This window comes from Oncorhynchus mykiss, chromosome 11, assembly GCF_013265735.2.
Source record: "Oncorhynchus mykiss isolate Arlee chromosome 11, USDA_OmykA_1.1, whole genome shotgun sequence".
Lineage (NCBI taxonomy): Eukaryota > Metazoa > Chordata > Actinopteri > Salmoniformes > Salmonidae > Oncorhynchus > Oncorhynchus mykiss.
In genome coordinates, this window is record NC_048575.1 from 10,166,323 (window position 1) to 10,176,548 (window position 10,226).

Here is a 10,226-nt window from a genome sequence, read left to right on the forward strand (position 1 = left end):
CAATTGATGATACATGTTTCATTTGGGTAATGAATAGGATGAAATGTAGGCTGATATTCAGGGTCTCCTGACCCCTCCTGTCTCAGCCTCCAGTATTTATGCTGCAGTAGTTTATGTGTCTGGGGGCTAGGGTCAGTTTGTTGTATCTGGAGTACTTCTCCTGTCCTATTCGGTGTCCTGTGTGAATTTAAGTGTGCTCTCTCTAATTCTTTCTTTCTCTCTTTCTTTCTCTCTCTCGGAGGACCTGAACCCTAGGACCATGCCTCAGGACTACCTGACATGATAACTCCTTGCTGTCCCCAGTCCACCTGGCCGTGCTGCTGCTCCAGTTTAAACTGTTCTGCCTTATTATTATTGGACCATGCTGGCCATTTATGAACATTTGAACATCTTGGCCATGTTCTGTTATAATCTCCACCCGGCACAGCCAGAAGTGGACTGGCCACCCCACATACAGTGCCTTGCGAAAGTATTCGGCCCCCTTGAACTTTGCGACCTTTTGCCACATTTCAGGCTTCAAACATAAAGATATTAAACTGTATTTTTCTGTGAAGAATCAACAACAAGTGGGACACAATCATGAAGTGGAACGACATTTATTGGATATTTCAAACTTTTTTAACAAATCAAAAACTGAAAAATTGGGCGTGCAAAATTATTCAGCCCCTTTACTTTCAGTGCAGCAAACTCTCTCCAGAAGTTCAGTGAGGATCTCTGAATGATCCAATGTTGACCTAAATGACTAATGATGATAAATACAATCCACCTGTGTGTAATCAAGTCTCCGTATAAATGCACCTGCACTGTGATAGTCTCAGAGGTCCGTTAAAAGCGCAGAGAGCATCATGAAGAACAAGGAACACACCAGGCAGGTCCGAGATACTGTTGTGAAGAAGTTTAAAGCCGGATTTGGATACAAAAATATTTCCCAAGCTTTAAACATCCCAAGGAGCACTGTGCAAGCGATAGTATTGAAATGGAAGGAGTATCAGACCACTGCAAATCTACTAAGACCTGGCCGTCCCTCTAAACTTTCAGCTCATACAAGACTGATCAGAGATGCAGCCAAGAGGCCCATGATCACTCTGGATGAACTGCAGAGATCTACAGCTGAGGTGGGAGACTCTGTCCATAGGACAACAATCAGTCGTATATTGCACAAATCTGGCCTTTATGGAAGAGTGGCAAGAAGAAAGCCATTTCTTAAAGATATCCATAAAAAGTGTCGTTTAAAGTTTGCCACAAGCCACCTGGGAGACACACCAAACATGTGGAAGAAGGTGCTCTGGTCAGATGAAACCAAAATTGAACTTTCTGGCAACAATGCAAAACGTTATGTTTGGCGTAAAAGCAACACAGCTGAACACACCATCCCCACTGTCAAACATGGTGGTGGCAGCATCATGGTTTGGGCCTGCTTTTCTTCAGCAGGGACAGGGAAGATAGTTAAAATTGATGGGAAGATGGATGGAGCCAAATACAGGACCATTCTGGAAGAACACCTGATGGAGTCTGCAAAAGACCTGAGACTGGGACAGAGATTTGTCTTCCAACAAGACAATGATCCAAAACATAAAGCAAAATCTACAATGGAATGGTTCAAAAATAAACATATCCAGGTGTTAGAATGGCCAAGTCAAAGTCCAGACCTGAATCCAATCGAGAATCTGTGGAAAGAACTGAAAACTGCTGTTCACAAATGCTCTCCATCCAACCTCACTGAGCTCGAGCTGTTTTGCAAGGAGGAATGGGGAAAAATTTCAGTCTCTCGATGTGCAAAACTGATAGAGACATACCCCAAGCGACTTACAGCTGTAATCGCAGCAAAGGGTGGCGCAACAAAGTATTAACTTAAGGGGGCTGAATAATTTTGCACGCCCAATTTTTCAGTTTTTGATTTGTTAAAAAAGTTTGAAATATCCAATAAATGTCGTTCCACTTCATGATTGTGTCCCACTTGTTGATTCTTCACAAAAAAATACAGTTTTATATCTTTATGTTTGAAGCCTGAAATGTGGCAAAAGGTCGCAAAGTTCAAGGGGGCCGAATACTTTCGCAAGGCACTGTAGCCTGGTTCCCCTCTAGGTTTCTTCCAAGGTTTTGGCCTTTCTAGGGAGTTTTTCCTAGCCACCGTGCTTCTACACCTGCATTGCTTGCTGTTTGGGGTTTTAGGCTGGGTTTCTGTACAGCATTTTGAGATATCAGCTGATGTACGAAGGGCTATATAAATACATTTGATTTGATTTGAAATATGTATTGGTAACATTTTGTCAAGCTTAATTTTATAACAATGATTGCCTCGCCTGGTTCACCAACTACTTCTCTGATGGAGTTCAGTGTGTCAAATCAGAGGGCCTGTTGTATGGGCCTCTGGCAGTCTCCATGGGGGTACCACAGGGCTTAATTCTTGGGCTGACTCTCATTCTCTGTATACATCAATGATGTCGCTCTTGCTGCTGGTGAGTCTCTGATCCACCTCTACGCATACGACACCATTCTGTATACATCTGGCCCTTCTTTGGACACTGTGTTAACAACCCTCCAGACAAGCTTCAATGCCATACAATTCTCCTTCTGTGGCCTCCAACTGCTCTTAAATACAAGTAAAACTAAATGCATGCTCTTCAACTGATAGCTGCCTGCACCTGCCCGCCTGTCCAGCATCACTACTCTGGACGGTTCTGACTTAGAATATGTGGATAACTACAAATACCTAGGTGTCTGGTTAGACTGTAAACTCTCCTTCCAGACTCACATCAAACATCTCCAATCCAAAGTTAAATCTAGAATTGGCTTCCTATTTCGCATCAAAGCATCCTTCACTCATGCTGCCAAACATACCCTCGTAAAACTGACCATCCTACCGATCCTCGACTTCGGCGATGTCATTTACAAAATAGCCTCCAATACCCTACTCAAAAAATTGGATGCAGTCTATCACAGTGCCATCCATTTTGTCACCAAAGCCCCAATGACTGGAACAAACTACAAAATTATCTGAAACTGGAAACACTTATCTCCCTCACTAGCTTTAAGCACCAGCTGTCAGAGCAGCTCACAGATTACTGCACCTGTACATAGCCCATCTATAATTTAACCCAAACAACTACCTCTTCCCCTACTGTATTTATTTATTTAGCTCCTTTGCATCCAATTATTTATATTTCTAATTTGCACATTCTTCCACTGCAAATCTACCATTCCAGTGTTTTACTTGCTATATTGTATTTACCTCGCCACCATGGCCTTTTTTTTGCCTTTACCTCCCTTCTCACCTCATTTGCTCACATTGTATATGGACTTATTTTTCTACTGTATTATTGACCGTATGTTTGTTTATTCCATGTGTAACTCTGTGTTGTTGTATGTGTCGAACTGCTTTGCTTTATCTTGGCCAGGTCGCAATTGTAAATGACAACTTGTTCTCAACTTGCCTACCTGGCTAAATAAAGGTGAAAATAAAATAAAATAAAAACAAGCTGAATCTACAAATTGGAAACTATAAACGTGAAAAGATATTATGTGATTGGTCAAAAGACCAATTAGTGGGAAAATTACTTTACTTGCCGCTAGTGGGCATGACCCAGACTGAGTTTTTCGGCATCATGCCCACATGCCCACTATGTATTCTCTCTCTCTCTCTCTCTCTCTCTCTCTCTCTCTCTCTCTCTCTCTCTCTCTCTCTCTTTCTCTCTCTCTCTCTCTCTCTCTCTCTCTCTTTTCTCACGGAGAACATGAGCCCTAGGACCATGCCTCAGGACTACCTGGCCTGATGACTCCTTACTGTCCCCAGTCCACCTGGTCATGCTGCTGCTCCAGTTTCAACTGCTCTGCCTGGGGCTATGGAACCCTGACCTGTTCACTGGACGTGCTACCGTGTCCCGGACTTGCTGAATGATTGGCTATGAAAAGCCAACTGACATTTACTCCAGAGGTGCTGACCTGTTCCACCCTCTACAACCACTGTGATTATTATTATCTGGCCCAGCAGGTCATCTATGAACGTTTGAACATCTTGGCCATGTTCTGTTATAATCTCCACCCGGCACAGCCAGAAGACGCTTGACCACCCCTCAGAGCCTGGTTCCTCTCTAGGTTTCTTCCTAGGTTCTGGCCTTTCTATGGAGTTTTTCCTAGCCACCGTGCTTCTACATCTTTACTGCTTGCTGTTTGGGATATTAGGCTGGGTTTCTGTACAGCACTTTGTGACATCGGCTGATGTAAAAAGGGCTTCATAAATACATTTGATTGATAGATTGATTGATAATGCATTTCACTGTACTTGTGGATGTGACAATGTGGTTGTGTATCAGCAGTTTTTATCTTGTGATGTCACTGACAGTCACTCAATTAGACATGTCAGCTAACAATTTTTAGATTGGTCGTCTAGCCAGGTATTTAAACTTGGAATAATCATAGCCGAATACCGACCGGACACGCAGGGCACATCTCAGGGGCTTTAACCCCCAGGGGGTCGCCATTGATTTTTGTTAGTCATTGTCACTCAGATATCATATTAACATGGCATAAGTCATTACAAAATGTTTAGAACTGCAGGAAATTAGCTTTAAATTAGCTTTTCTCTACCCCATGGCAAAATAGGTAGAATTGCAGAAAACTTGATGGGGGAGGGTCACAAAAATGTTTTGCTGTGAGGTGGGAGGTCCCCCAACCAAATATTACTTAGGGCCCCCAAACAATGCAGTAATCAATATCAGTATTACCATTAAAAAAAAGTAAAGTAGAACAAAAACACGATAAATAAAAATAAGAAGAACACAAGAAAGTAAGCAAGCTATATACAGGATCAGTTCCAGGGCCATTGGCAATACAATATTTACTCTACCTGCACAGGGTTTTCTCTACCTGTTGGTTTCAGAAACACTCACAAATTTGTCTGGTAAATAATGATGCATCTGGTACGATCAACGTTATGCTTTAGTTACATCGCAACTGGGAAACGAGAAACTGGGCATTTATTAAATATTCCACTTACTTAGGTAGGCCATATTAGCCATATTCTGTTTTGTCAGTAGGCCTTGTGGTTACCATCGCGATCCATTCTGGACATATGTCTAAAACACCTTACAAACACTCAAATTCAACTCATTATTAAGTGCATCATTTTCTGCGGATATTACTCTCTACATTAGGCCAATATTCTGAAAAGTAATTCATTACAATTAAATAAATAGGCTACGCGATGTACTGTATTTCATCGATTAATTACAGGCCTTTAACATATTAGGTTTCCCCTTGTATGTGTGCTTTAATTGCACGTTCTTATACATTTATTGTAGACACAGAGCTTAATGTGTGCTTTAATTGCACGTTCTTATACATTTATTGTAGACACAGAGCTTAATGTGTGCTTTAATTGCACGTTCTTATACATTTATTGTAGACACAGAGCTTAATGTGTGCTTTAATTGCATGTTTTTATAAATTTATTGTAGACACAGAGCTTTTGTCAATTATTTTGATAGTGTCACTTCGTAAAACATTATAATTGGGGGTACATGGGATATGAGGTCCAGAGTGTTCCAGACAAATTAGGTTCTGCTGTCTGCCATGTGGAGAAAAACTTCACTTCCCGTGGGGTCTTTGGCAACGCGTCATTGCTACGATACGCACTACGAAGCAGCGTTGAAGGATACGCCAACAGGAGCAAGGTTGTACACAAGCTTGTGTTTTACTATTCATCCAAAGGTTTCCTAAACTTGACAATGTAGCCATCTGCCTTTTAAATTAATGCCGATCCCACACATGGGCAACTCCATTGACTCAATGGGCACTGTTGTCTTAAACTGCTAGGTATGCTATGTTGCGCTCTGACTTGCAATTGTGTTTCCCAACCGATACATTACAATGTACTGAAGAAAATATAATATATATTTTAAAAAGGGAAACATTGTAGCAACGTTGGGGCAATTAACTACAGTGTTCCACTGATGAATTTAGCTGGGACAGGCTACACTGTTACCAGAAGATAGTGACCCTACCGTCACGCTTTTTTACCCTGTGCTGTACTGGGGTCATGGACGCAATCATGGTTACATTAAGACACGGTGGAGCCTGCATGAGATAGGAGTTGGAAAATGAACGGATGGGATATGCCACTGTACTCCAAAAATGTACTTTTATCCACACTGCTGCATAATGACATTTTAAATACTTCCAAGTGTTCCAAGAAAACTGCACTTTGTCCTCATGTTAGCTAGCATTAGCCACCGCAGTTGTTATGGAACGTGGTGTTGAACAGCAAAGGAGCTGATTGGCTGACACTGCCATTACAAAACGGCGGAGGTGGCTACTGCTAGCAAGCATGAGGACAAAAAGGGAACTATCAGTTTTTCAATCATCTCGATGGAACATTGTGGATAAAGGTCAAATTGAGTACAGTGGTATATCCCATCCCTGCATTGAGGAACGTTTTCTGACGCATTTCTCGTGCCAGCTCCACTGTGTCTTAATGTAACCATGATTGCGTTCCGTTCCCAGTGCAGCTCAGGGTACGACAAGCTACATTGTATCGAAGTGAACAGGGGTGTGTCCATTATGTCTTGCAAGGGAAACCGTTGACCGTTTAAGAACCACCAAACTGAAGCAACCGAAATGGGGAGGAAACCTACCTGAATTTGTCCAATAGAAGCTCTTGTTTTTGTTTCAAAACATTTTCTGGATTAGTGGAAACCAAGACTGTTCTCAGGGCAGGTCTGCTGGTTCTGCCTAACACAAATTACTTTTCCTAACAGGTTAGGTGAATGAAGGGTATGATAATTAGGTTAAGCTAAAATTGTCTCGACTCAAACGTACTTTTGTATATTTAGTGTATGTGGACGCCACTTCAAATTAGTGGATTAAGATATTTCAGCCACAACCGTTGCAGACAGGTGTATAAAATCTGGCACACAGCCATGTGTAACCAATGTGAAATGGCTAGCTAGTTAGCGGGGTGCGCACTAATAGCGTTTCAATCGGTGACTTCACTCGCTCTGAGACCTTGAAGTAGTTTTTCCCCTTGCTCTGCTTTTGTGGTGCGATGGGTAACGATGCTTCGTGGGTGTCAGATGATGTGTGCAGAGGGTCCCTGGTTCGAGGCAAGGAAAGGGATGGAAGCTATACTGTTACACAAGCAATCTTCATAGACACACTGTCAGTAGAATGGCTTTACTGAAGAGCTCAGTGACTTTCAATGTGGCACCGTCATAGGATGCCACGTTTCCATCAAGTCAGTTTGTCAAATTTCTGCACAACTAGAGCTGCCCTGGTCAATTGTAAGTACTCTTATTGTGAAGTAGTAGAAATGTTTAGGAGAAACAACGGCTCAGCTGCGAAGTGGTAGACCAAACAAGCTCACAGTACGAGACAGCAGAGTGCTGAAGTGCGTAGCACGTTAAAATCGTCTGTCCTCACCACGAGTTCCAAACTGCCTCTGTAAGCAATGCCAGCACAATAACTGTTTGTTGGGAACTTCATGAAATGGGTTTCCATAGCTGAGCAGCCGCACACAAGATCACCATGTGCAATACCAAGCATCAGCTGGAGTGAACTCCATTGGACTCTGGAGTAATGAATCATGCTTCACCATCTTGCAGTTTGGGATGAATTTGAGATTAATTGGAACGCCGACTGCGAGCCAGGCCTAATCTCCCAACATCAGTGCCCGACCTTGCTACTGCTCTTGTGGCTGAATGGAAGGAAGTCCCCGCAGCAATGTTCCAAAATCTAGTGGGAAAATTTCCCAAAGGGGTGGAGGCTGTTATTGCAGCAAAGGGGGGGGACCAACTCCATATGAATCTAATTTTGGCATGAGATTATCGACACATGCAGGTGTCCACATACTTTTGGTAATGTATGGTATCTAGCCACAACCAGGTCTGCCCTGAGAACACTCTGGGTTTCCACTAATGCGACGTAACGTCTTGCAACAGAATCGGCGTAATCAATACACCTCAGTTTAGCAGTGAGATACATTTTTGCAAAACAACAAACATGGCTATCTAACATATTTAAACGGGCACATCGTGAGTTAATTAATGACTTGCTACACATGTATCGTCGCCACATGCCCACTGCCAATTGTTCTGCAGTGGGCGTGGCAAATGGCGATTAGTAGCCTAACATTCTCTCTCTTTCCATCGTTACATGTTCTAGAATGACTGATTGGGTTGGATATGGGTATGCAGCACTCATTGCATCCGGAGGCGTGATGGGCTATGTCAAAGCACGTAGGTTTATTGTTGTGCCGTCATGTTAACTCAATTGAATAGAGTCAATTGTTTTTGAGTCTAATGCATTGCATTATATGTCCAGTCTTGTGACAATGAACTGATGACATGGTTTCCATTCTCCCCTGTACATCTTTTGGTGTCTCCAGGCAGTGTCCCCTCCTTGGCGGCAGGTCTTCTCTTCGGCAGCTTAGCTGGGGTTGGTGCCTACCAGATATCGCAAGATCCTACAAATGTTTGGGTGTCTCTAGGTTAGTAAACCTTTGGTGTTGTCCCTCACTGTTTTGTGAATGTATCTCTCTGTTAAAAGTACAATTTCTGTCACATTTAGACACCCTAGCCAAGTATGTATACATATGTCTCGTCGCCCAGACCTCTCTTGATCACTACTAACTGACTTCTAGCTACTCATGATGATTAGTTTTACAGTAGACCTACGGCATTGAGTCAATTCCCCCTGTATCACACAGTCACATCAGGAGCCCTGGCAGGTGTGATGGGAAAGAGATTCTATGGTTCCAGGAAGATGATGCCTGCTGGAATGATGGCAGCAGCAAGGTAGCCAATCAACTCCCTTATTTTTGTTGTTGTTGTTTCAGGACTAGGAAATGGGGATGATGCAGTATGAGATTACTTAACATGTTATTTTTGTCTCTACCTTGTGTAGTCTACTTATGGTGGGGAAGCTGGGTGTTGGAATGCTGCTGCAGAAGCCCCAGGAGTCATAATGCACTGAAATGAAGAAGACGTTCACAGACACCGATGTCAAAATCACTATCCTCTCGTGCTTTTCTACGGTCTTATATCGTTCACCAAGAATATCAGTCAGATATGTGAATGTTATTTTGGAAAAATGTATAATTGAACACTGATTTATGAAATAACAAGGACTGTCATGTGTTTTTGTTCATATTGTTACGCAGATTTGTCATTACATTACAAGAGATAAATGAACCGTGAAGTTGCGTATAAGGTTTATAAGATGGCCAGTGTTTGTTTATTTACCTTTATATAAGTGTAGACTGCCATCATACATAATATAACTGAAGTCAATGCTGCTTTAACCACTGATTCAGTAAATTACTACTCGGGATATATGAGCGATAAACCTTTACAATTACAGTTTTAGGAAGAATTTCCTAATAAAATGTCCCTTGAGTTTAGTAATGTAAACAAAACTCTTAAACATAATAGAAACAATTACATTATAAAAATCTAGAATACAAAATTCACAAAAAATCTAATATCATAAACTAATTGCATGAGGCATGCCAGATGTCGGCATCCAACGGGTTTCAGGACGTGATTGTCTATGAGGGATACTTTACAGCAGTGTTTCTTAAATTATTGGTCGGACCCAAAGTGGGCCCCGGGCATGTGAGAGGTGGGTCGTAAAAATGATGAGAATACATCTATAATTACACATTTATTTCTTCTTAATTTGGGTTGTTGGAGGACGATTTGAGTCATGGGAGGATTGACAATTTCTTGGGTCTTGAGCTGATAAGAACCCCTGTTTTAGAGCTAACGCATCAGCCTGTCAATCAGCAATTACAATACATAGTCCCGGTACTCTTCTGGTGAAGTTAGAGGGATCTGTCCTCCTGGCATATGTCTTGTTCAAATACATCACCCAAATGATGCCAGTGATGCCATAAAAACATGTACAGAAATGACTCCTTGGACATCCCTGTACATGTTACTTTGTTGGAATAATACATTGGAGGCCTTTCAGAAGTACATGCACTTAGGGCAGTGAAGTTCAGAGCTACAAAACAGTTTCCTTCTTAGTGCATATCAGACTGGGGCTAAACCTGCAGGTTGGGTTTATAGCTTCTCTTGGTGCACTAGTGATTTCCCTTCCGTACTTGGGTGCCAAGTCTACCCTCCCATGGACTGGCTGTGCAAGTGGACCTCTAGTCTGGTTGCTAGAGGTTTTCCACAGAGCCCTGTCCTTTTCATTTGGGGCCTGTCTGCCTTCCATCATAATCTGAA

The 10,226-nt window shown here is 42.2% G+C and overlaps 1 protein-coding gene across 3 annotated transcripts; it reads left to right on the plus strand.

Annotated features, from left to right (window-relative positions):
• Positions 1-5,526: 5,526 nt before the first annotated feature.
• LOC110535246 (transmembrane protein 14C) lies at positions 5,527-9,206 on the plus strand. 3 transcript variants are annotated; one of them, XM_021620129.2, is made up of 5 exons: positions 5,527-5,672; positions 8,158-8,231; positions 8,381-8,482; positions 8,702-8,789; positions 8,899-9,206. In XM_021620129.2, exons 1-5 carry the CDS (start codon positions 5,572-5,574, stop codon positions 8,957-8,959), a joined length of 426 nt encoding a protein of 141 aa, XP_021475804.1. In that variant the 5' UTR covers positions 5,527-5,571; the 3' UTR covers positions 8,960-9,206. The 3 variants fall into 3 exon arrangements, with proteins under 3 accessions (XP_021475804.1, XP_021475806.1, XP_021475805.1); XM_021620131.2 differs by lacking the exon at positions 5,527-5,672 and adding an exon at positions 5,693-5,814; XM_021620130.2 differs by lacking the exon at positions 5,527-5,672 and adding an exon at positions 6,466-6,512.
• Positions 9,207-10,226: the final 1,020 nt, after the last annotated feature.